This window comes from Amphiprion ocellaris, chromosome 6 (genome assembly GCF_022539595.1).
Source record: "Amphiprion ocellaris isolate individual 3 ecotype Okinawa chromosome 6, ASM2253959v1, whole genome shotgun sequence".
NCBI lineage: Eukaryota > Metazoa > Chordata > Actinopteri > Pomacentridae > Amphiprion > Amphiprion ocellaris.
Window position 1 is genome coordinate 13,303,282 of NC_072771.1, and position 23,842 is coordinate 13,327,123.

A 23,842-nucleotide genomic window follows, 5' to 3' on the forward strand; every position below is an offset into this window, starting at 1 on the left:
TTAGGCTTGGCAATGCAAACTTTGACATTTTTAGCATTACAAATGTAACACTGAATTGTGTCTGACATCAAATCTGTATACAAACTTTGGTGTGTGAAAGGTTTTCAAGCCAATATTTAAAATCAAGGGTAATTTAAGAACTTCATGGGCTCATGTGAGACCAATTTATATGGCAACAGATTGTTCCTGTTAAAATTTCTTCAAATTTAAAAAAAATTATTATTATCATTTTTTTTTAAACCAGAACCAGAGTTTTGCCCTTCAGAGGCACCCTTGAATTTTTTTTTCTTCACAACTCCTGCAGGCAGTTAATCTTTCCATCTGACCTATACAATTCAGTTACCCTCTGGGCATATGCCTGTTTTGTTTCCTTGTGAGCTACTGCCACCTCCTGTGGCTAAACATAACTTTAAGCTCATTCTATAAACAGCAATTCATATGACACCTGAACTACTGCATGTCACCACAATGGGTGGTCTGCTGTGCTTTTAGAGTTTGTACATATGAGTTTGACAATGACAGATTACTACACAGATACTGTGTTAACCGGAACTAGTAAACAGTGTGGTCTCAAGCTGTCCCAGCTGCATTGTACATGTTTGAAGAAGTAAATCTCATTTATCAAGGGGAATGTCCTGCCTGTAATGCTGTGAGACTGTTTCTTCAGATTCTAAAACATGCAGTTTCTAAAAGTAATGCAAAGATGCTTTCAAAAACAATACCAAGAACAGTATGACCTTCATAGAAAGTGAAGTAAACAACAATCATTGAGACAAACAGACAAAATGAAGTGAAATCAATATTTGGCTTTAAAACGGCACCAAGTCCCCTAGACACGCTTGCACAGGAAGGGGATCTAGGTTGTTCCTAGTGTCTCTGAGAACTTGACATGGTTGTGTGGATTTAGCCTGTTTTATTTGTCTCTTAATGCAATCCCAGACTGACGCAAACCTATGACGATCAGATTTTTGATGGTAGTCTTGTACTGGATACAACTGTAAACGTTTCAAGTGTCTAAAACTAACTTTTGCACAGTGCTGTGCTTTGTATGAAAAACAGATGAATCTGCAAACTTACTAGAAACAGCTGCCAAACAAATATACCAAACAGCACACAGAGAAATTGTGAATGTGAGTGAAAGTGGAATTTAGAAGGTTGTAATTATTTGGTCCATTTGGTCCTCTTGTTGGATTATTTCTATGGACATCAGCGAGGGGAAAAAAGAGACGCCTTCTTAGCAGCCAATCAGCGCCGTCAATACAGGATGACGTCAACGACCTACCAACACCAGGAAGCTGGAAGTTTCTTACAGTACGGATCCGTCTTTACCAAGTTGTTGTTCATGAGTTTTAGTCAAGAAACCAAGCTTCGAGTGAAAGTAGTATTTCTTATATTTATTATTCAGACCAGCTGCTTTTGTAGATAAACTTTCTGCAAGTCGGTAAAGCCAGAGGACGGACAGCACGTAAAGTCGTCACAAATCACTAAATAAAAATGTTAGCATCAGGTCTGGTGGCTAACTACTGCACCGAACTCCATGATGACCAGGCACACAAGGTGAGTACTGCTGGGAAAACACTCGGCTGGGGTTGTTGTGGGGACGTGGTGTATCACGACGTGACATTTGAATGTGCTACACCCTGCGAGGACGTGAAAAGTGGGTGAAAAGTGGGGTCAAACAGGTCGCAGACTGCTAGCATGTAGGAGGGACAGTGAGGTTCCAGCGGCACTTCTCACTCAACATCACTTGTGAACTCAGACAAGAGCCCAAAAACGTTAGAAGGAAAATAAAATAAAGTTTACATGACATTACGTAAGACGCAAACATTTTCATATGTGGGAGAAGTAAAGTAACTTGGACTGAATTCCATTTTGCTGCTTTTGGCTCAGAGTGGGCACATCTTACTGGTATACAAAAGAACAGCTTGCAGGTTGGTGAAATGTGGATTCTAACTGTAGATTTTACATTGACAAGGTCAAAAATGTAAATTTATACTGAAATAAGCCCACAGCTTTAAAGTTTTGAGCCTGCCAGATGTCAAAAGAAACCAGGAACAGGCGAGGATTTGAACACATAAGCAGTAACTTAATTTGTAGTGTGAGGAGAACAAGTTGAGAGCATGGCAAATATCTTGTTGGGTGACGGATGTTTTATAAAGTTATCCAGCATAAAGTTTGCTACCAGGAGCATTAATGCTTGTCGTACCAGACACCGATGCACAGGGATCAGATGGTATCAGTCGTGTCTTACAAGGGAGAGGTGGGAGAGAGCTGACAAACTTCAGTGTTAGCAAACAATAAAAGAAGACATGTACAGCTAAGTGTCTCCTTGAGCTGATTCTCTTACTGATTTGTAACTGTTCATCTTGCCAGCAGCAGTACCAGAAGCTGCTGCTAATAGTGAAACTGTCTCACACGGTCCTGATTTTAGCCATGCCATCCAGAAATCCATCATATCTCCGGGAACATAATCCTCATGTCAAAAATGAAAGCCACACATTACCCTGTTTTGCATTACAGATGCAGCAGTGAAGGCCATCGACCTGCACCAAATTCACTCGCGGATGAGAGCTAGCTCCTTTGTTAGGAAAAATGTGGACTTGATGTCCTGACAGCCTGGAGTCTTTGCAAGCTGTATAAGCACAATACTTAACCATGATTAGACATTGTGAAATTCAAAGTACCAATTAGCAAAAGAAATATTCTTTTCAAATTATGCTGCTCAAGATGCCCACTTTTCGGCCTTCATGTCTAAACCAACATAAAGTCATGCGTGCAGTTTTCAGACAGTTACTGATTACAGATAAATAGAATGAAGCAGTTCTCAGTGTCCTAAACAGGGCTTGTAATGTGCATTGAGCTCCTATTTCAGTTCAGTTTGAATTCACAATATCCAAATTGGATTTAATCCAATTGATAGACCATTTACAAAGTGGAAATTTTGACTTGTTACAGAATGAAAGGCACGTGTGTCGTTAATAATGTTAAAAATGGCTTTCCATTAAGTTTCCCACTGTTGTAAAGCAGCATGCACCGTGGCAGGAATTTCCCGATCTCATTACCACAGCATTATGACATGTCAAAATGTCTGCTGTGAAAACGCTCTTTTTTTGATGAGTCAGTTACATAGAAAAATACCAGTGTTGCATCATTCATTTTAGCATGCAACCTTAGATTTCCTCTACATTTAACAGGAGACAGTAACAGCAACATTGGGCATCTCTTGATATTATGTTGTCCACATTCTAGGGTTCATTGTTAACACATTGCCTGACAATGAAACTGTTAACCACAGATTTTTTTTCATGGGTGAACTAGTTCATGACTTTATTTCTGTGTTATTAAAAAGAAATAAAAATGTTATCACATACATCTGTGCTTCAGAGGTGGCTGGTTAATGCATGAGCCGGAATACCCACCCTTCTGATTATCCAGAACACAATGGCTACACAAACATGATAATCATAAATAAAATATATATTGAAGAATAATTCTGAAGGGACATTGTTATTAATGGAAGTAGAGCCTAATTATTTATGCTATTTGCCTGGTAGACATGTCAGTATTTAATAATACTTTGCTGGACAAAGAGTCTTCATGTTGGCCCTTTAACTTTTAGCAAACAAGTGAACTGCCTGAACAGTCCACTCACTGTTTAGTCGAAATATATCATCACATCATGTAGGCGGAGATAATATTTTGTCAGTAATTACAAAATGAACCAACGCTCAGATCAGCGCACAGTCTTTTTTTTAGAAGAATAGAATAGAATATTCTTTATTGTCATACAATGTATAACGAGATTGCAGAGCTTCTCCTTTTCAGTGCAAGGAAATCTTAAAGATAGTGCAAAACAGTCTATTTACATATATACAGTATAAATAACGGAGTGAGTATAAATAACAGTGAATGAGACAGTGGTGTATATTGCACAGATACACTATATTGTTTGCTGGGTGTGAGATGTGAGAGTTCAGGGTGGTGATGGCTCTCGGAAAGAAACTGTTTTTAAGTCTGTTTGTCCTCACTGTAATACATCTGCAACGCTTTCCAGAGGGCAACAGATCAAAAAGCTGAGACCTGGGATGTAGACTGTCCTTGATGATGTTCTGAGCTCTGCTGAGGCACCGGGTGGAGTAGTAATTTGGTCTCTAGATTGGCTACAAAAAATCCTGAGTTGGCAAACCATCCTAAAACTTCAATTAGCTGCAGCAGGTCAATAACAATCATGTTACTGTTTACTAGAGTCTAGAGACTCATAATTATTAGGGTCTAATGTAGCCAGTTGTCATCTGTGTTTTGTATGAACTTAAAAGAACCTTTCTTTTCAAGTTGTAATATCTCCATTTACACATACTGAGATGCTTGCATCATTTCATTTGAATTGCAAGCCAACAGAGTCTTTTATTTTGACTCATTTTTTAAAATAGACATATTTTATACATAACACTTGAACTTTTCCTGTGATGACAAGTGACATTTATAATATAAAAAGGGCCTTTACACACAGTTTGGTTCTCTTATGTTGTACTGAATATATTTGGTCTTACCCTTTGTTTAATTATCTACTGTGTGACATCTTACTCTATACTTTCCTGATGGTAGTCTTGGGCAACTTGCTCAATTAGAAATCATTTGTCCTGTGTGGCAATGAATAAACAATGAATAGAAGCAGGGTTTCCTCTACATTCATTCTGCAGCGGCGGCACATTTTTTTGTTTTTTAATCGTCGCAAATACACCGCCACCGCATGTCTCCACCTTCACAGCAGCCCTGCACTGTGTCGAGTACTCGCTAGTACTAAGGTAAACTACAGATAACTGTGATGCCTTTGGTATCCACTCATTTGTGTGTGGTGGTGGTGTGTGGTGGTGTGGGGCCGGGGGAGCGGGAGCCTACTGCCGCTGCAGGAAAAAATCCTAGAGGAAACACTGAGAAGACATGTAATTTTGTGTTTTGTGATGTTACCATTCACCCATGTAACCTTTACTGCTGTTCATGTGTGGCTGATTACTAGCACTCAACATGCTATTATGAATAAAGACGTTGCCTCTGAAAAATAACCTTGAGGTAAACATTGGCAATTGTTTCAGAAATACACATTCGTTTTGCTGTTATAAAACGCAGCTCCTTCATATGTAGCGTCTAAACATGCTTTTAAAATTGTTTGCCAAATTATTTGAAAATAGAAACTGAAATTTTATTTTACAGGACAGTTTACACCCTTAAGTCCCTTTGCCAGCCGTGGAACTACTGAGGCTTCTTGCACTTGGGCTTTATAATCCAGGGTTTAGGGGTTTAAGTCTACAATTTGGCACTATACTATAAAGTGTGCAAAAGGTGAAGGTGGCTAAATATTGTCTGAAATGATTGTGTATATACACATTTTACACAACAAAATGGTACAGGGCCAATAAAGAACTGTTGTGGACAGTATACTGGAGAAATCGCAATACCAGAAATTTTTTAAGTCCGTACCATTACCATTAAAATCTATGATAGTTGATAAATTCATACCTCCAAAAAAGTAAACTAAAAAACTTACTGCACATATATTGTGTTACACATGATGATAGCCCACTAACGCTATGAGCTGCGTCCAGCTCACACAAGAATTATACTTTCCCCATGTCCCCATTATCTCCAGCACCTAGGGTGTGTACAGTAGTTAACAAAAAAGTACTGTCATGTTTACAGAATTCTGGCATTTACTCGGTGCTCATACCAACTCTACAGTATACCTGTGCTTTGAATTTCTGGTTTTGTAACGCTGTCCGCTGTCACTATTTTTGGTAGGTTTAGAAGTCTGTAATGGGGTAATTTTTGATAAAAACTTTTTATATAATAATAATAATACTAACTTTATTTATATAGCACGCTTAAGAACAGTGTTCACAAAGTACTTTGACAGTTAAAACATGCAACACAGACAAACAAGATATAGGAGACAAGTTAGATCAGTCAACTAAAATGAATAGTAAAAATGATAAGTTAAATGAATAATTAGCTCGATTAGCAATGTAACAAATAAAGGCACTAGGCAGTTTAAAAATTAAAGAATAAGATTGGGGGTTAGAGTTAGAAATTAAAAATAAAAAAAAATCAGAATTAAAAAATTAGAGAGATGACATCTTTTATTCGTACAAAAACAAAACAATATTTAATGTAATTCAGTTACATTTGTGTTTCCCCTTTTTTCAGCAGCTTGCTATTTTGTATGTCTCTGTAAACTTGTGATGCCAGACCTGTATTTATGCACATTAGTGGAGAAATAGCTTAAATCAGATGGAGGTTTTCATGGTCCCCTTCATTATTTTAATTGAACATAAATAGAAAGAGATAGTATAAACATGTTTAGCAGAACATACAGCTATAACAGCTGTTAATGCTACTGAATCGCTCAACCTATCTCCTATTTGCTTTACAGACTTCAAATTGTTTCCTCATTCGGATGTTTGATGAACATTAACCGAGGCTCCTGACCTTTACATGCATGACTTTGTGCATTTTATTGCCTCATTAAAAAACTGCATGAATATGCAGGTGTACAAAAGTCCCTGTTTGGATGCTGGATGAGTGTGAGTAAGGTTCAAACGCTACATACATTATAGTCAGGCCTCATAGTTTTTGATTACATTTCCAGTAAAATATTTCCTCATTTACATGTAAAATCACACACTATTTGTATATTTAGTGCAATATAACAGTTTTTGTTCATGTCAAAAAAATGAAAATCCTACTTTGTTTACTATTGAGATGATAGTTGGTGGTGATGCACTGAAGAGCATTACATTTTAATGTCATTAATGTCACTAGTACTTTGTCCTGCCCATTAGCATTAACGAGGGGGGCAAAATGTAAGAAATATTTTTAGATGCAACTCTGTCCATGTACCACCACCACATATTATGACAGTAATAAACACAAAGTAGGATTATAGGACAACATGGATAGATAGATAGATAGATAGATAGATAGATAGATAGATAGATAGATAGATAGATAGATAGATAGATAGATAGATAGATAGATAGATAGATAGATAGATAGATAGATAGATAGATAGATAGATAGATAGATAGATAGATAGATAGATAGATATTTGAAAATGTAGAAGCTCCCCAAAAGTCGAATTTTACAGTTGTTGGATTGCAAAAAAGTTCCAACCTTCCAGCTTTGTACAAGTACTAAATTGTACTGAAGTGAAAAATAGCAAGGAAATTAAATACTGTATTAAACATTTAATAGAAATGCTTAAAAGATTAATTAGATTGCTTCTCACCTGTCTAATGTTGTTCGTTGTTGCTTAGTTTTCGCATTTTGCTTCATTAGAACATTAACAAGCAGCACAAAAGTGACATTTTCTGCTATTTGAACGGGCCTGTACTCCACTACAACGTGACCGTGACATTAACGTATCTCATAGGTTAGGTGTCTGTCTTTATTTGTGCTTATGTGGGTGAGTCTGTATTATCGAATGTTAGCCCCAGTAACATATATAGAGAATTCAAGTTGCCATGTACAGTTTTTTAGTAAAAATTAACAGACCTTGTGAAATTATAGCAGCTGCACTGATAATTCTGCAGCAGCGGTACACCGTTACATCACTGTTTGACTCACTGTGTTACCTAGATTTTTATTTTCTGTTCAACTTCTCTCCTAACTCCCTGATGTGATGTCGTCCTTTTAGCCAGCTTTTAATTAGCTATCCATTCTGTACATTTTTTTTATCATTTTTTATGTTCTACTTGTTAAAGCACTTTGTGAATGTTCTTCTGAAAGGTGCTATACAAATGAAGTTATTATTATTATTATTATAGATACACGGTCAGACTTTGGGACCATGGTTCACATCAAATACTGGAATAGACATGTGAAAGCTTCTGTTAAGTAGCATTGGTCTAATGGTTTTTTGTAGCCTGGTTTCATACCTCTTAGATTTTGTTGCACGATTTTGAATAGACCTTGGGATGCTTTTGTGAAAGATCATCTTTTGTTTGAGAAATATTAGAGCCAGACAAAATGTTTGTTGGTATCTTATAACTAAGCATCCATAGTCAAAATTTTTTATTTTTTTTTAAAAGTTACATTAAAAGAGCACAGTGCAGCTACAATGTAGAAATGATTCTCTAACTTCCAAGAAAAAGAAAGTGTAAAACACAGAAAAGGCTTCAAGGTGATACTGAAACAGCAGAAAAACACTTCTTGGTCATGGAAGAGCTGAGCAGCCAATTGTTCATTTACTTTTGGTCCCTTTAGAACGCTGAGAGCACATATAAAATGTGTTGCAATTCCTACACCATTCACTTGATTTGGGCATAAATACGATCAACTTTAAGGTGAAAGTCTGCACGTAAAGCACATCTTGTTTAATTTCAAATCCACTGTGGTGGTATACAGAGCCCAAACGCTGAAAGTTAATGTACAAATATTTATGGATCTGACTGTAGGTTCTAGTTTTCAAAGGACAGATGCCTAATTTTAATGTAAGTACTTAGTTGGCTAAATTTAATGACTCTGCATTTCTATATCTGTTTAGGTGGACACATTCCTGCACCATTTCCAGCTGTCAGATGAGACTTTGATGGATGTGTCATTACGATTCCGTCGAGAGATGGACAAAGGATTGTGCAGAGACACCAACCCCACGGCTGCTGTCAAGATGTTGCCCACATTTGTGCGATCCACTCCTGATGGAACAGGTAAAACCCTTTTCATTTCCCGTCAGTCCATATGACTAAGGAGTCTCAAAATACCTACCATGAGAAAGCTTAATTGCAGTTTTTACTAGAACTTTGACATGCTTGAATGTTGTGATCTTCCTTTCTGGTGATTAATTCTTTAGAGAGTCCATTTATGTGACACTAGCTTTTAAATTGCACAGCTTTTCACAAGGATTTCTGAGAATTTCTCTCCAAGCTTGACACATAAAAAAAGGTCTTTACATTAAATACATTTTCCTTAATTGATAGGTTCTTGGTTTTTCATGTCAGTAATGCATTTCTACTATAGCTTTATGAGTAGAAGAATCTTCAGGAGACCCTAAATGTCTTAAGCAGCAACATTTATTGAAGCTCGACATCAAGAAGAGTAGATGTGAACAATACAGAGACTTACACAAATTAAAGCCACACAAGATTCTGAGTGTTATTCTGTCCAAAGCATGGCATAGGTCAGCACTCATAGAAGTCACCACAGGGGCATTTTTTTAGACATAACACTGAAGCTCTCCTATTGCTTTGGTCATGGCTGAGGCCAGCAGACTGAAAAATTGTTGCTTATTTCTGCTTATTTACTGTGTGTGACCTGGCAGAAAAAAAGAGGAAGATTTCTTCACAATAGTCATTAGTCAGCAGCCCTGCTTCTGTCCCAATTAACATTTAAGTACATTCATTTTAGTCACACACTTGAAGGGCATGGACAGTATTGATGCATCCTTCTGTATTTGTAAATGTTGAAAGTTCTCAGACAGAATGAAATGTTGTCTGTCTCAGAAAACATGGAATTTTCTGAGGTCATGTCTTGTGTGTAATATGTCATTGTATATTTGCTTTTGTAGACTGCACTGAAGCAAAACTCAGTCAACCCTTTAGTTCTTTATGGCAATAAATGATTGAATTTTAAGTCACAATTGTGGTGATTAACAGACTTAGCAAAAATATAATAGCAATGAGAATATTAAAAAAAAATGCTTGTCTAATATTTTATGACGAAGGAAGTCTGGTTGTTTTCACTTTTTGTAGATTTGATGTTTGTGTAAATATATTTTTGTTCAAAGAACAAGGTGAGTTTCTGGCCCTCGACCTTGGCGGAGCCAACTTCCGAGTTCTTCTGGTCAAAGTTATGGCTGATGGCGAGCGGAAGGTAGAGATGGAAAATCAGATTTATGCCATTCCTGAACACCTCATGAGAGCCAGCGGGTCTGAGGTAGGAAGCATTTGCACTCTCCGTACACTACACAAGTGTGGTACACAACTAAACACAGACCATGTGGCCTGTAGCCTCTCATGTGCTGTCAGAGAGACGCTGTGATGTAGATGTATCACTGTAGAAACACACACATTGACAAGATGCAGCAAACACAAAGGAGAGTTATTACAAAGAAGTCTGCAGAATCAACATAATGATAAAATAAACATTAGTCATTTTGTAGTACTCATACAGTGTGTGTTGCTCTCCCTACACTCCCTCATAGTACACAGAGCAAAGTTTTTGTCAGGTGGAAGAATGCAGTATGTTTGTTAGCGTGCATTTAGAGCATGTCACACCATTGATTAATTAACTTAACAATTATAGTTGAGTCATGTTGATTAGTAACGTTATCTGTTCGCTTCACAGGATGTAATTTCACAAGAGTATCTCAGTAGAGCAGCTGTTTAGTGAAACACAAACACACAAAACATACACTGGAAAGCAAAGAGCTTAGCTGGTTTTAGATTAAATATTTTAATAGAATTAAAATAAATAGATAAATGTAATTACCACCTTACATTTGTATGTCTCTGTCAACCAGTCAAGTTTCAGTTCACATACATATCTGTCCAGACTCGTATAATAAATGTGGTGAGGACTCACTCTGCTAAGAAGCTACAAATTCTAAAATGTGGATTCTTCCCACTAGAGTATTGGTATTGATGATTAGTGTGATATCTAAAAAATGTAATATTGGTCTCATGGTAATAACATACATATGATAATAGTAAATAATCCTGCACCACTAACTATCTATTTAACACGACAATATTGGAACAATATATAGTATATATATGTTTCCATTTATTTTATATATTCATATAATAATTTGCCAGAACAATCAGAAAACACACAGTAATACGAATTTGAAATATAAATTAATATGATATATTTGATTGATATGATTTTTATTATATTTTTTATTTTCATTTTTACAGATTTTTTTTTATATCAATTGCAGTCGTATTGTGAATTATTTTGGCCACAGTAGTCGTTTTAGTGAAACACATACCTTGACACTCCTGCTTCACACATCTTTAACCTGGCAGCTCAGAATATAGAACCTAAATCAGCTAATTTGAAGAAATTCCCTCCAGGTGTAGGCGTTCCTGAAATATTCTTTAGATATCATGTTCATTAGACGGGAACAGCTGTACATACAGGCTGACTGACCATCCTAAAAAAATGGCCCTGGCCTTAACTGTCATCAGCACAGAGGCATCAAAATATGCTAAAAAATTACATTTTCTATTTAGCTTAGTGGCGGGCTGTACAGCATTTGAAAACAGGCACCCTGAGGATGAGGTGTGAATGTCAAAATCAGATCTCAAAAACTAATAATCTCCACTTACACAACAAGCTAAACGCATCTAACAGACAAATGTGACTGATTCTAAAAGGACTATCGACACAAGCCCCCTGCTGAGTCCACTGCAGCTTCACATTCACAGCACTTAAAGTGTGTTCCTCTTAGCCTCGACCACCAGCATCTCCTGTGAAGGCCTCAGCAAATGGTGAGGAAAATGAGACTGCTTCAGTAAAAAGTACAGCAGTACTTCAACAGTAGTAGCTTGTAACTGTGTCATTCATTTCAAAGAGAGAGGGAGAGCCCATTCTTTATCAACATTAAGTTAAAGAGAGCTCCGACTCCTCTGTATACCAAAGACAACCTGAATAATGCCGCTCAGCCTTGAAAATCAAAACTGCAAACTGGTCATCAAAATCAAAGTTTCACTCTGTATTTCCCGTAAGAAGGTTGAATTGAAGTACGTTCATGAAAAATACAAAACAGGGTTGGTTTGGAAGTTTTAGTAATGTTGCAATAAACAATTAAACCCATATCATTGGCTCTTACAGGCATACAAAAAACTGCCCTTACAAATTAGGTTTTGTTTTACAATGCTTTGAACATTATGTACTATTGAGCTGTAAAGTGAGGCATTATTTTATAGGTCATTGAAACATGTTGAAAAATGTATTGTCATTTACTGCAGGAAACGGCCGTTTTCAAACTCATACTCCTGTGCATGAATTACTGTTGCGTACCCAGGTCACTTATATTAGGTTACTCACACACACATTGCTGTTTGCTCCTGGAGGGAAAGCTGCTAGATCCGCCCAGTTGTGCACACACACAACAATCAAAGTGTCTTCTTATGACCACAAAATGTATTATACCTAACTGGACATATTTAATCCTTCAAACCCATGCAGTTGCAGGTGTCTGTTTGCTTCTGTCACGCAATTGCATGCTCACTGTTACTAAAAAACCAAACTCGTATGCATAACCACCAAAATAATTGATCTTCCCATCCTGAATCTCACAGAATTAAACAAGAAAAGCACTCAGAAAGCGTAATATTCTGCCAAGGCTGCTCAGTCGTATGATATCTAACATATAAGTCCGGAGAAGTCCGCAGTGGTTGCTCTGTAGCAGGATCGTAATTGTGATCGTTAGCAGGCAGCTGACGTAGCGTTCACTTGTTGTCATAGTTACAGTTACGCCATGCCACTATCTCGCAATGATACAGAAATCTTTAACAAATCCATGGGTCCAGACTATAAGCTACATTACTGCCAAAATCTAGTGAGGTGGTCCTTTTGTCATTTCTTACCTTCCCTGTAGGGCTCGACCCGAATATCCGAATATTCGGTTCCCACGGTGGTATCCAGATATTAATTTTGAGATCCCACCGTCCATCCGTCACACGCCCAACCCCCTCCGCTGCGTTCCTTGGTGGAGTAACAACACTCACATTACTCGAAATACAATCGTAATAGAACAGGACAAGACACACCCGCTGAACACATACCTTACCCCCCACCCCCTACCAACATAGATAGAGAACACTGAGATGCAGATGAGCACAACTAGGCAAATGCCTGATCCCATCTATCATAGCAACCCTAAACAAAAGGCCAAGGTGATCTGGCCAGAATGAAAAGGACACTTATACGTAGAACAGTGTTTTTGTGGAATGTGTGTTTTTGTGCAGTCCTGTCAATGTAAACCAAGCGGAATGTTGCTGTGGAAAAGAATTTCCCCACAGGGACAGTAAAGTGTAAGTCTCAGTCTAAGTGGACTCATTTTTCACTGCTTTATAAAGTTCTGCACCTATATGGAAGCATGACTAGAAGGAGAAAGAACTCAAATTGACAAAATATGACAAAGTTGTAATGCTGGTTCTGTGGAGCACAGGTTTTTTTCTATAGAATCTGGTGCAAATGATAAATTTTTGGCAAATTTTTAAATAAGACCAGTAGACTACAATTATTTTGATGAAATATTATTATTTTAGGCTTAGATTTTAGGAATTGTTCTGGCAAAACTGCGTGTCACAGATGAGTTGTTCAAGAGAGGAGGGTGGGAAGCTAAAATTCAGTTGATTCTTTCTGTTGTACAGTTTCTGACTAATAAATTGTGGAATTTTTTTAATTGAAAAAAAAAGACAACATGCATTCAAACCTGTTGGTTGGTTTTGAGGTCCAGTGGGTTAAATATTATAATAAGTAAATATAAAAAAAATAGCTGTAAATTGTGTTATGGCAGGACAAGATTCACACACACTTACTTTCTATGGACATTACAGAAACACAGCAGGACACAGTACATTAGAAATCATTTAGTACGGTATAATCTTAATACATAGTTACAGAGAAATATTTTTGTGGAGGGATCCATCTAGAATGAGAACCAGTTTAATGTGTTGTTTCGTGCAACAAAATGTTGGCCAGTGTTTTGAGATTTTAATGTGCAGTTTCTGTCAAAAATCCTGTTGTTGAAAGCTAAAATGTGAAGGAGTAGCATGTAAGACCCTGCATTCCCTGTGTGTGATGTTCTTTCAGAGGCATAAACATTGAATGGATAATTCAAGGAGTTATCACTGACCAGTTTTAGTAGTGTGGAGGTATTTATTCTTAACCATTCTCAGAACAATTTTCTCTGGGAATTAAAAAGCCCCACAGCTGTAATATGCTAACAATGTAATGCAAAGGACACAACAATAACAACTTTGATATGGAGAGCATCCATACGCACGCATGCACACATGCACACATGCACACACACACAATCAAATTCAATGAATTAAATTTTGTTAAATATTAAAAAAGTGACCTTTTCTCTCCTGTAGTTCTTTGACCACATAGCTGACTGTCTGGCTAATTTTATGGAGAAGATGGGTATAAAGGATAAAAAGCTTCCTCTGGGCTTCACCTTCTCGTTTCCCTGTCAGCAGACCAAGTTGGATGAGGTGAGTGACTCAGATATTGTTATTTTATCCATTTCAAGTAATAGTTGAATGCTTAGAGTGCTCCAGAGTGCAAACATAACTCAGCGAAACATTTTCATTTTTAGCACCGGTGCGCCTGACATTTGTGTGTGATTGTGTGTCTGTGTGTGTGATGGTGTGTCTGTATGTGTGATTGTGTACATAGGTGTGCGTAGGCATGTGTATGCGGTGGTATTTTTATTTTCCACTCACGTTCTGTGTTACATAGCAGATCGATAATATTCTGCTCTGTAAGTTGCTGCAGTTCATTCCTCCGCTCCTCGTTGCTGCTCTGCTTGGTGTGAACTCCCACCAGCTGCTCTTTAAAACTGTGCTGTTGTGCTCCACTCTTGGACTCAGAGTGTTTCTATATTATGTGGCTGGCCCATAATATTGGGTAACTGCAGTCTGGTGTTTTAGTTTAACCTCATGATGTTTGTCTAGCAGCAGATGTTTGTCTAGCATATATTGGTATTATCCGTCCATGTTGTTATTGTTGCTTTTTTTGGGGACAATAGTAAATTTCAAACTCTCTCTGTGGATTATTTTACGTCCTCTATGCACTTTTTTGGTGTTACTACATTCTAGAAACATTGTTAAATGTTAATTGGGTTAATTGCGTTAAGTTGCACTCATTGTCACTAGCGATCCTCTAAAATCACTTGCTTTTACTTACAGCAGACAGTGACCGCTTCACCACTTGCTACCACTCTTAAGTTATTATTTCAACATACATTATCTCTAACCCGCTTTGCTGTGCAACAAATATACAGTGCCGCCTATAAATATATGGATGGTTAGACATTTTTATTATTCAAGTTCTGTGCTTTAGCATGTTAAAATTGCTTTTGAACCCTTGCAATGTGGGCACTGTGTGTTTAAAGGACTGTATCTCACGCAGTTATTTCTATATTGATGTGTGCCATCTCATATTAAATCGGGGACTAGACACTTAAATAACAGTTATTATTTTATTTCTGATTGATTCTACTAACCAGCAGAGCCCCCAAAACGAAAATGAGTAACTGGCCAAATCCAGACAGTCTGGTACTTCCTTATTCTTTCATCTTTCATTTGTGGAAGTGCTCTGGATCATTTAAACTCTCTCCACAATTGGACCTTCTCTGTTGGGGACTGTGGAGCTTCCAGCTTGAAGTTAACGTAGTCAGAAGATTCAGAGATTTTGCCCTCAATATATAGTGTAAGAATGGTACTATAAAATCAGCAGCTTTCCTGATTTTACCGTTTACACGGATTCTGCTTTTCATAAATTTGACGCAGTCATGTCAACGGTAATTCACCCTGCAGGTTTAATCCGTTTTAATGTTTCATTGCCATTTGTATCATTTTGGAAAAAGAATTTTGATTTGAGACAACATCTAAATTATGGATAATGGTATCCCATTAAGGGAATATTAAAGCCAGGGGTGAGTTGCAGTGCCTCACTTTGGACACCCAGTAAAATAGTAAGTAATTTATTATCTACCTAGGTTGAGTCACTCAGTCATATTATTGATGAGGATGTGTAACTATTCTCAACAGTCTGTGTTCTATGATTTTTATGACTCGAAATCTGACTCTGTATATTTTCTTTTTTGCAGAGTATTTTGCTGTCTTGGACTAAAGGCTTCAGGTCAAGTGGAGTAGAGGGAAAAGATGTGGTCAGCCTCCTGAGGAAATCTATTAAAAAACGAGGGGTAAATAAACAAATGCTAGTTTCATGGTACATTATGTACTTTTTCAAATATTGCCAAACATGCAAATTTGCAAAAACCTCACATCATAAAGGAAATGCAAATAAATGTAACAAAACTACTAATTAACTATGCTATCTGTTTATGTAGGCCAAAAATTATGATGTCATTTTGGTAGCAGAAAAACACAGTCTTGGGCACAGAGGACAAACTCAGTTTGGAGATTTGCTTCTCTGATCCTGTCTAGTAACTGCCTGAGGGAACTTTTTAAACTGAGCTAAAAAACACTGCTGACAGCTCTCACTGACATGCAGCGTAAACCACCAGTCACTTCTCATGGACATGTTTTGTTGTAGTGTTCCATTGGAGAATGACTGAATTCCCACATACCAAGAAGAAACATGCACATCATGTTAATGGTAGATCACTTTCTACTCTGCCAATTGTATTAATAAATTGCCTGTAGTTTGGGACATAGTAAAAACAACAGAAGGGGACAGAAGCAGGCCACCAGCCTGACTTGTTCTTGATCACAGAAGATGTCTGCCACTCTCTTTTCTCTGGGAATGTGCTGTCAACAACGTACAAATGCATTCAAACATGTATCTGTGCAAGTTGAAAGTGTTTCAAATTGAATATTGCTTGTGTCCTTGAGCTTTATGAATATGCTTAATGTGCTTAACCCGTTTTTGTTTTTTTTTTGTATTTTGTGCTCAGTCAGAGACAAAACACAAACACACAGAAGTACTGCAGCAGTCAGTCACTGTGTCTGTTGGTAACTACCTTTATAGCTAAAGTACGTGGATTAATACAAATGGCACATAGCGAACATTTCTTCACTTTCTCTCAGAACATGCCTTATTATTTATATTGGTCTGGTAAATCTAGATAATTTTTAATAATGTCGAATCTCAACCATAATATTTAATTAGTCTGGTGTATTTACATAATAACATTTGTTGTATTATGGTTATCTTAACCAGAATATTGATTTCCATCAGGTAAATTTGTATTTCATGTAATATTTTACTGTCTTAAGTGTAATATTTAAATTACTTGGGTAACTTTACATAATAAATAATACTGTAGGGTCTTAGCCCAAATATTTAAACTTGTTAGGTCAATTCAGAACAGCAGATTTTTCTGCCAGAAAAGCATTTTGGTTCAATGACTATTAAGCGACAAAGTGCGTGCACAGGTAGTGTGCACGCATTTTGTGCAGTTGACTCAGAGTATCGACTAGATGAGCTGTTGCCATTTGCTTTAAAAAGGCAGCAATGATCATTCCAGCTACAGATTTGGAAGAAAATCCACATGGCCAAACAAATGTAGCAGAACCCATGTCAAACCCAGGAAACATCAGTTTAAAAAAAAAAAACATGTTTGTAGCAAATCTTTACAAAAACAAAATGTTTTCACTTTAACTAGGAACAATATAAGGTATGATTCAAAACTATATTTTTTTTTCCACTGAAATAAATCTTTAACATCAAAAACAAGGCCAGAATTTTTATGTTATGCTTTTATGTTTTATTTTTTACATACTTTAATGCAAGTACGAGTGAATTCAATAAAGCCAGGTCTTGTTTTAATGTGTGTAATGGTGTTTCATTGCAGGACTTTGACATTGACATTGTGGCAGTGATCAATGACACAGTGGGAACCATGATGACGTGTGGCTATGATGACCATCTCTGTGAAATAGGTCTCATTGTGGGTAAGTCAAATTTAACCAAATGTAAATCAAATGACCATAAGGGTCAGCAGGTGTACCCTCATATGGAATGACAGTACAAATGCTTTGTAGACTGCCTGTCATTTTCCCAGCATATATCTATACTTTTGTTGAGTCAAAAATACCATTGTTGAAGCTGTGAATGCTATGGCAGATGGTGTGTAATAGCTGTACTCATTAAACCACCCAGTGAGCCTTTGTGCCTTTTCTCAACACAGGTATTCAACTTTTATTTTCATTCATCCCTTGTCCACATAGAGTATGTGCAGCTAAACACTATTTGTTGGTTTACATAATCCCTAATATGGGTACAGGTACAACTGCTTCAGAAAGTATTCAGACCCCCTTGTAGATTTAATGTTAAATAGATTATTTTCGCATTCATAGTGAGAATGTAAAAACATGTTCATAGAAATCTTTTCTAAGTAAAAAATCCAGTTTTTCAATCCTCTATTTACCAAAATACCTTTTGTTGTGGTCCTAAAAATGTGGTCCAATTTCTTCTGTTTGCTATGATTATTTCCCTATGGCAAACTGAATTGACTGGATATAGTTTAGAGAGGGACATACATGTGTAAACAAACGTTCCACAATCTACACTGCATGTTAGGACTGAAAGATTGAAATCGTCTTTGGACATCAAGAACCACTAGTGAGACATTTCACTTTTGTTTTAATTGTAAATGAATTTGTAAAAAATCTAAACACGTTTTCACTTTGTCATTATGAGTTATTGAGTGTAGATTGACTGGGAAAAATGCTTATTTAATTCATTTAAAATGAAATTTATAGATTTTTCTCTTTCTCTGGTGCAACTACAAGAATGTGACATACCAGCAGCCCACTTGTCAACAGTGACAGTTATGTGTCGCGGGACACCCATCCAAAAATACATTTTGTTGGGGAAGCAGTTAAAAGTCTGCTTACACATTTTATGTTGCATCACACAGCACTAAAATGCCACACAGAAATCTTTTGTATAATGTGTAAAAACTAATAATGTGCTACTGTGGTTATAGTTCTAAATTGGAGCAGATGTCCATATTTTGCTGTTAAAGGCCACCTCTTATCTTTATAATGGATCATATCAGGGTTCATTATGTGTCACGTTGTACTCACAAACCTGCCTAATTGTGCACTTGGTACAAAGTACTTGAATGCTGGTCATGCCATTAAGCAACATGTTACCATGAGATTAGCAATTGGATCATTGAATTCTCATTGTGTTGAAGCAGGTTAAAATTTGTCGTTGGATGAAGTGAGTGTTGATTGGACATGACGACCTGGGTCCTGGGGATAAGAAGTAATTTTCCTGCTATTGTTGCTTCCTTTAAGGAACGGGGACCAACGCCTGCTACATGGAGCAGATGAGGAACCTAGAGGTGCTGGATGGTGATGAGGGGCGGATGTGTGTTAATACGGAGTGGGGTGCATTTGGAGACGATGGTGCCTTGGAGGACCTACGTAACGACATCGACCGGGAAATTGATGCAGGCTCACTAAACCCTGGCAAGCAGCTGTGAGTGTCTTTAAGCGTATCTGACCTGGTATTACATAAAACATTTTTCAGCAGTGGCTTCTTTGTTTAACACAACTACAGGCAGGCTTGAAAGAGATATGACTTTATTTCAGTATATTACTCGTATTTCTTTAGAAGCCTCCCTGTGTCAGACCTGCTTCTGATTTAATGGGCTGTTCCTGTTATTGCATAATGCAAACCTTTGGTGCTGATTATTTGAGTGTAATGTACATTGCCGCAAAATTATTTTCATCAGAGACAGCACTGTCCTGTCATACCCACAGCTGTTTCTCTTTTTATCAGACATTGTGTTCTTATATTGGGTAGTAAATAATAGCTTCTAAACTCTGTATTGTTCTGTAGAAAAGTGGACACGGAGTGTCCAGTTGTGTTTGTATTATTCATCAGAGAATCAGTCTGGTGTGTTTATTTTCCTTTTCAAGATTTAAGAAATTAGGAAAAATTCACCGCAGTTAATTCGATTAGTTTAAGGTTTTATTGTTGTTCTTGTTGATTTCTTTTCTTCCACAGTTCTTCATAATGTGTTTATTTTTCCTGCAAACTGTTTGTGTGCTTATTTCAGTTTTTGTGCTTGTAAACTTTGTAAATTGTTTTTGTATCAAAGTGCCAGTTAACTAAAGTAAGTGACAGTAAATAAGAGTAGTATCTTTAATATGTATCTCTAGTATTGTATTTTGAATTGCTTTGTGAGGCCACAGTTCATTTAGATGTATACATCAGGGATGAGAATTTTCCGCGGATCCGTGGAATTCCGAGTTTTTTTCCGCCGAAAGTGTAGTTTTTGTGAATCGTGTAAATCCGTTGAGAAAATTGGGGGTAGGCAAGCGGCCGGCCGGTCGACGCGTCGCGAGCCGAGGCTTGTGATGGCCGCCCGCCGTGATGGCCATCCCGCCGCCGACATCTTTCTGCAACGCGCATTGCAACGCGCATTGGGGGGGACATTTTTCCGAGTTTTTTTCCATTTGTCATTCTCATCCCTGATACATTGAGTCGAAAAAAAAAATAGAAACATAGCTGAGGTAATTCTAAGTGTCAAATCTTTGACTTTTCTCTGCCTTTACTGTAGGACTTTGGTGGTCAAAAGAGTTTGTGTTTGTATGTGCATCCACAGACGAACTTTATTTAGTCTCATCCTTCAAGTTCAGTGGTAATTTTCAGGAACCTTGATGATTGTGATCAGTGGGCTTTAAAACTCAGTTCATGTGCTCCTCTGAGCTTCCAGTTTGCCCAAACGTCTTTAGTCCACCCCACCCGCACCCCCATCGTCAGACGTTATGAATATTCGTCATTCATCGAAGCCGAATATCCAGAGCCCAGAAATTGCTATTCGGGCCAGCACTAATTCTCAGGTAGTTGTAGAACCTAATAACATATATTAAGTGGAAATAGAAACAGCTGCACTATAGTAAATAATAAGGATAAGGATAAACTTTATTGGTAGCAATAAAGGGTAGCAGGGTAGCAGGGTAGCAGGCAGGAGGAGCTGGAGGCTGGCTGGACAAGGCTCAGGCTGGAGGGGAAGGGGATGAGACCAATATCAAACCTGTTGAAAAACAGGTTTAACTGGTTGGCCCAGTCTCTGTCCCCAGGTTCAGGCTCCCCTTTTCTGCCCTTGCCCTTCCCTGATATGGTCTGGAGTCCTCTCCAGACCTCTCTTGTGTTGTTGTTCAGCAGCTGGTCCTCCATTTCCTCCTGTAGACGGCCTTGCAGTCCCTGATCTTTCTTTTAAGGTCCCCCTGTACCCTCTTCAGGTCTTCTCTGTCACCAGACTTAAAGGCCCTCCTTTTCTCCAGCAGCAAGGCTCTCAGCTCAGGAGTCACCCATGGCTTATTGTTTGAGAAACACCGTACCCTCCTAGTGGGTACAGTGGTTTCTATGCAGAAGTTTATGTATTCTGTGATGCAGTCTGTTAGGCTGTCAATGTCCTGCCCATGTGGCCCACACAGCACCTCCCAGTCTGTGGTGTTAAAACAGTCTTGGAGAGCCTCACTGGCCTCCTCAGACCACTGCTTCACACACTTTTTGGTTGGGGGTTGTTTCTTCACCAAAGGTGTGTAAGCAGGGAGCAGATGGACCAGGTTATGGTCTGAGCGGCAAAGAGGGGGGAGGGGGGAGCAACTGTAGGCATCTGCTGTGTTTGTATAGAGCAGATCCAGAGTTTCGTTGTCCCTGGTGGGGAAGTCCACGAACTGATGGAAGGTGGGGAGAGTGGCAGCCAGGGAAGCATGGTTAAAATCCCCAGTGATGAGGAAGAAGGCTTGAGGATGCGCTGTCTGTAACCGTGAAACCACACTGTGGAGGAGCTCGCAGGCTGAGTCGGCGTTAATAATGTAGAGTGCTGTAATGCAGTTGCTCAGCATCAAATACTAACTGAACAATTTTACAAGCATGCACTACTAATTGCTTCTGTCAATACTTGGACTTGACATGGGAATTTGTTTTTATTAGCTTAATGATAAGTGACCGAGTACATAAGAGAGATATGAGGGTAAGTTTGGGGCTGGATGTTGTAGTTCCATTGTTGACCACTGTCAGTTGGTACAAACAGATGGGGAGAACAGGTACACCCACACCAAATAGCTTGAACAAATATTATTATATAAACTGTTACAGGTCGAGTCGGTGTATCATTTGTATTCATTTTGTGCCTTTTTCAGAGCAATAAATTAAGTTACTTCTAGTGCATTCAGTTGCCTACTTTTGTTGCCCTTATGAGTACATGAAGACACACTTGCAAATTGGGTTTAATTTTGGCTTGTGATTTTGTTTTGTTCCTGTTTTTTTTTTTTTTTTTTTTTTTTTTTTTTGCATGTTGCCATGTAGGTTTGAAAAAATGATCAGTGGGATGTACATGGGGGAACTGGTACGTCTCATCCTGGTTAAGATGGCCAAAGAGCAGCTGCTGTTCCAGGGAAAGACTACATCAGAGCTCCTCACCACTGGTCGCTTCAACACCAGCTACATCTACAACATTGACACTGACAAGTGAGTCTCTCTCTCTCTCTCTCTCTCTCTCTCTCTCTCTCTCTCTCTCTCTCTCTCTCTCTCTCTCTCTCTCTCTCTCTCTCTCTCTCTCTCTCTCTCTCTCTCTCTCTCTCTCTCTCTCTCTCTCTCTCTCTCTCTCTCTCTCTCTCTCTCTCTCTCTCTCTCTGTCTCTGTCTCTCTGTCTCTGTCTCTCACTGTTTCTCTCACTCTCGCTCACAACAGTCAAAGGCCTCTGATGTCACCAAAAAGTCATATGGGTTGTTTAACTTGGTCCTGGATGAATGACATGCCTGTGTATGTGCCAACATCAGTGTGTGTTGTCAAGTCAAGCAGGTTATGACTGACTAACCTAAATATTCAAAACGTGCTCTCCTATAATTGTCTTCCCATTTACTGAACATTGGGACATGGTTTACAAGCTACAGATACTGTTGTGTGAGCATTTGGACTTAGTATAACAAACACTAGAAAAAAATAAGCCAGTAATTGTTGCCTAGAGCAGAGTGCGACTGTATGTATTTTTTGTAACTGGAAAAAAAAGAAGAAAGAAGGAAGACTGGAAAAATAAAGAAAAAATAGAGGTCATTTATTAGTACACACAGACAGACACACACACACACACACACACACACTCTTCACAGCAAAATTAAATCCACTTGCCTAACATTTTGTGGGTCCCCCTCGTGCCACTAAAGCCACCCTGACTTGCTGAGGTATGCACACATGACCTCTGAGGGGTATCATGTGGTGTTTGTCACTGGTATGTTACTAGTGGATGCTTTGGGTCCTGTGCGTTGAGATTTGGGGCCTCCATGGATCAGGCTTGCTCCAGCACATCCAGTGAATGTTAGACTGGATTGGGAGAGTTTGTAGGCCTGGTCAACACCATGGACTCGTTGTCATGGTCCTTGAGCTGTTGTTGAGAATTTTTTGCATTGCCATTCTGGGGGAGGTCAGTGCGTTTAGGGAGGTCCATTGTAGTTGGGCAGGCGAGTGTTTGCTGTGCAGTAATGTATAGGTGGGTGGTCAAAGTAACATCCACATGAAAGCTGGGACTCATAGTTTTCCAGTTTAATGTTGCATTGCTGCAAGATGATAAATGGTATTCACTTCACCTGCCAGTGGTTTGAATGTTGTGGCTGATCATATCACCATATTCAGCTGCTGGGCCATTAGCAATCTGAGGTATGTAAGGGATTAGATATGTGCTCTGAATGGCAAAATACATCCAATTAGAGTTTCAATTCCAGTTAGGACCCTGAGGGTCTTTCATATATCTATGTACGCACTAGTTAGCTTAAGTGTTCACAGGATTGGAGCTACCTTGGCTACTGCTCTGTTGCTTAATGCGAGCTGCCAAACCTGCGATCTTCCAGCCTTCACCATAGCCTGGAGCGTCGACTACCTGACCACACCATGGTGAGACTTTTTACTTGGCTTAACACACCAGCTATCACCGTTTTGGTCAGTTAGCACACCCGCTAATTCACTTTGCCTCTTGTTCAGCAACCCAGCTAATCAAGATGAATGCCCATGCTTCTCACACCAGAGGAGACGGAGACCCCAGGGTCTGACTCTGTGCCTGTTGCAACAAAATATCAAGCTGCGACTCACAGCAGGTCTGCTGGTTTTGCCTCGGGCTGAA

At 38.5% G+C, this 23,842-nt stretch overlaps 1 protein-coding gene across 1 annotated transcript in view; it reads left to right on the forward strand.

The window, feature by feature from the left end:
- Positions 1 to 1,278: 1,278 nt before the first annotated feature.
- Positions 1,279 to 23,842, forward strand: part of hk2 (hexokinase 2) — a 41,254-nt gene continuing 18,690 nt past the window's right edge. Inside the window, exons 1-8 of the mRNA XM_023282887.3 lie at positions 1,279 to 1,557; positions 8,540 to 8,702; positions 9,779 to 9,927; positions 14,106 to 14,225; positions 15,845 to 15,940; positions 17,555 to 17,654; positions 19,008 to 19,191; positions 22,036 to 22,197. Coding sequence (XP_023138655.2) covers positions 1,495 to 1,557; positions 8,540 to 8,702; positions 9,779 to 9,927; positions 14,106 to 14,225; positions 15,845 to 15,940; positions 17,555 to 17,654; positions 19,008 to 19,191; positions 22,036 to 22,197 — 1,037 coding nt within the window. The 5' untranslated portion in view covers positions 1,279 to 1,494. The remainder of the gene's footprint in view (positions 1,558 to 8,539; positions 8,703 to 9,778; positions 9,928 to 14,105; positions 14,226 to 15,844; positions 15,941 to 17,554; positions 17,655 to 19,007; positions 19,192 to 22,035; positions 22,198 to 23,842) is intronic.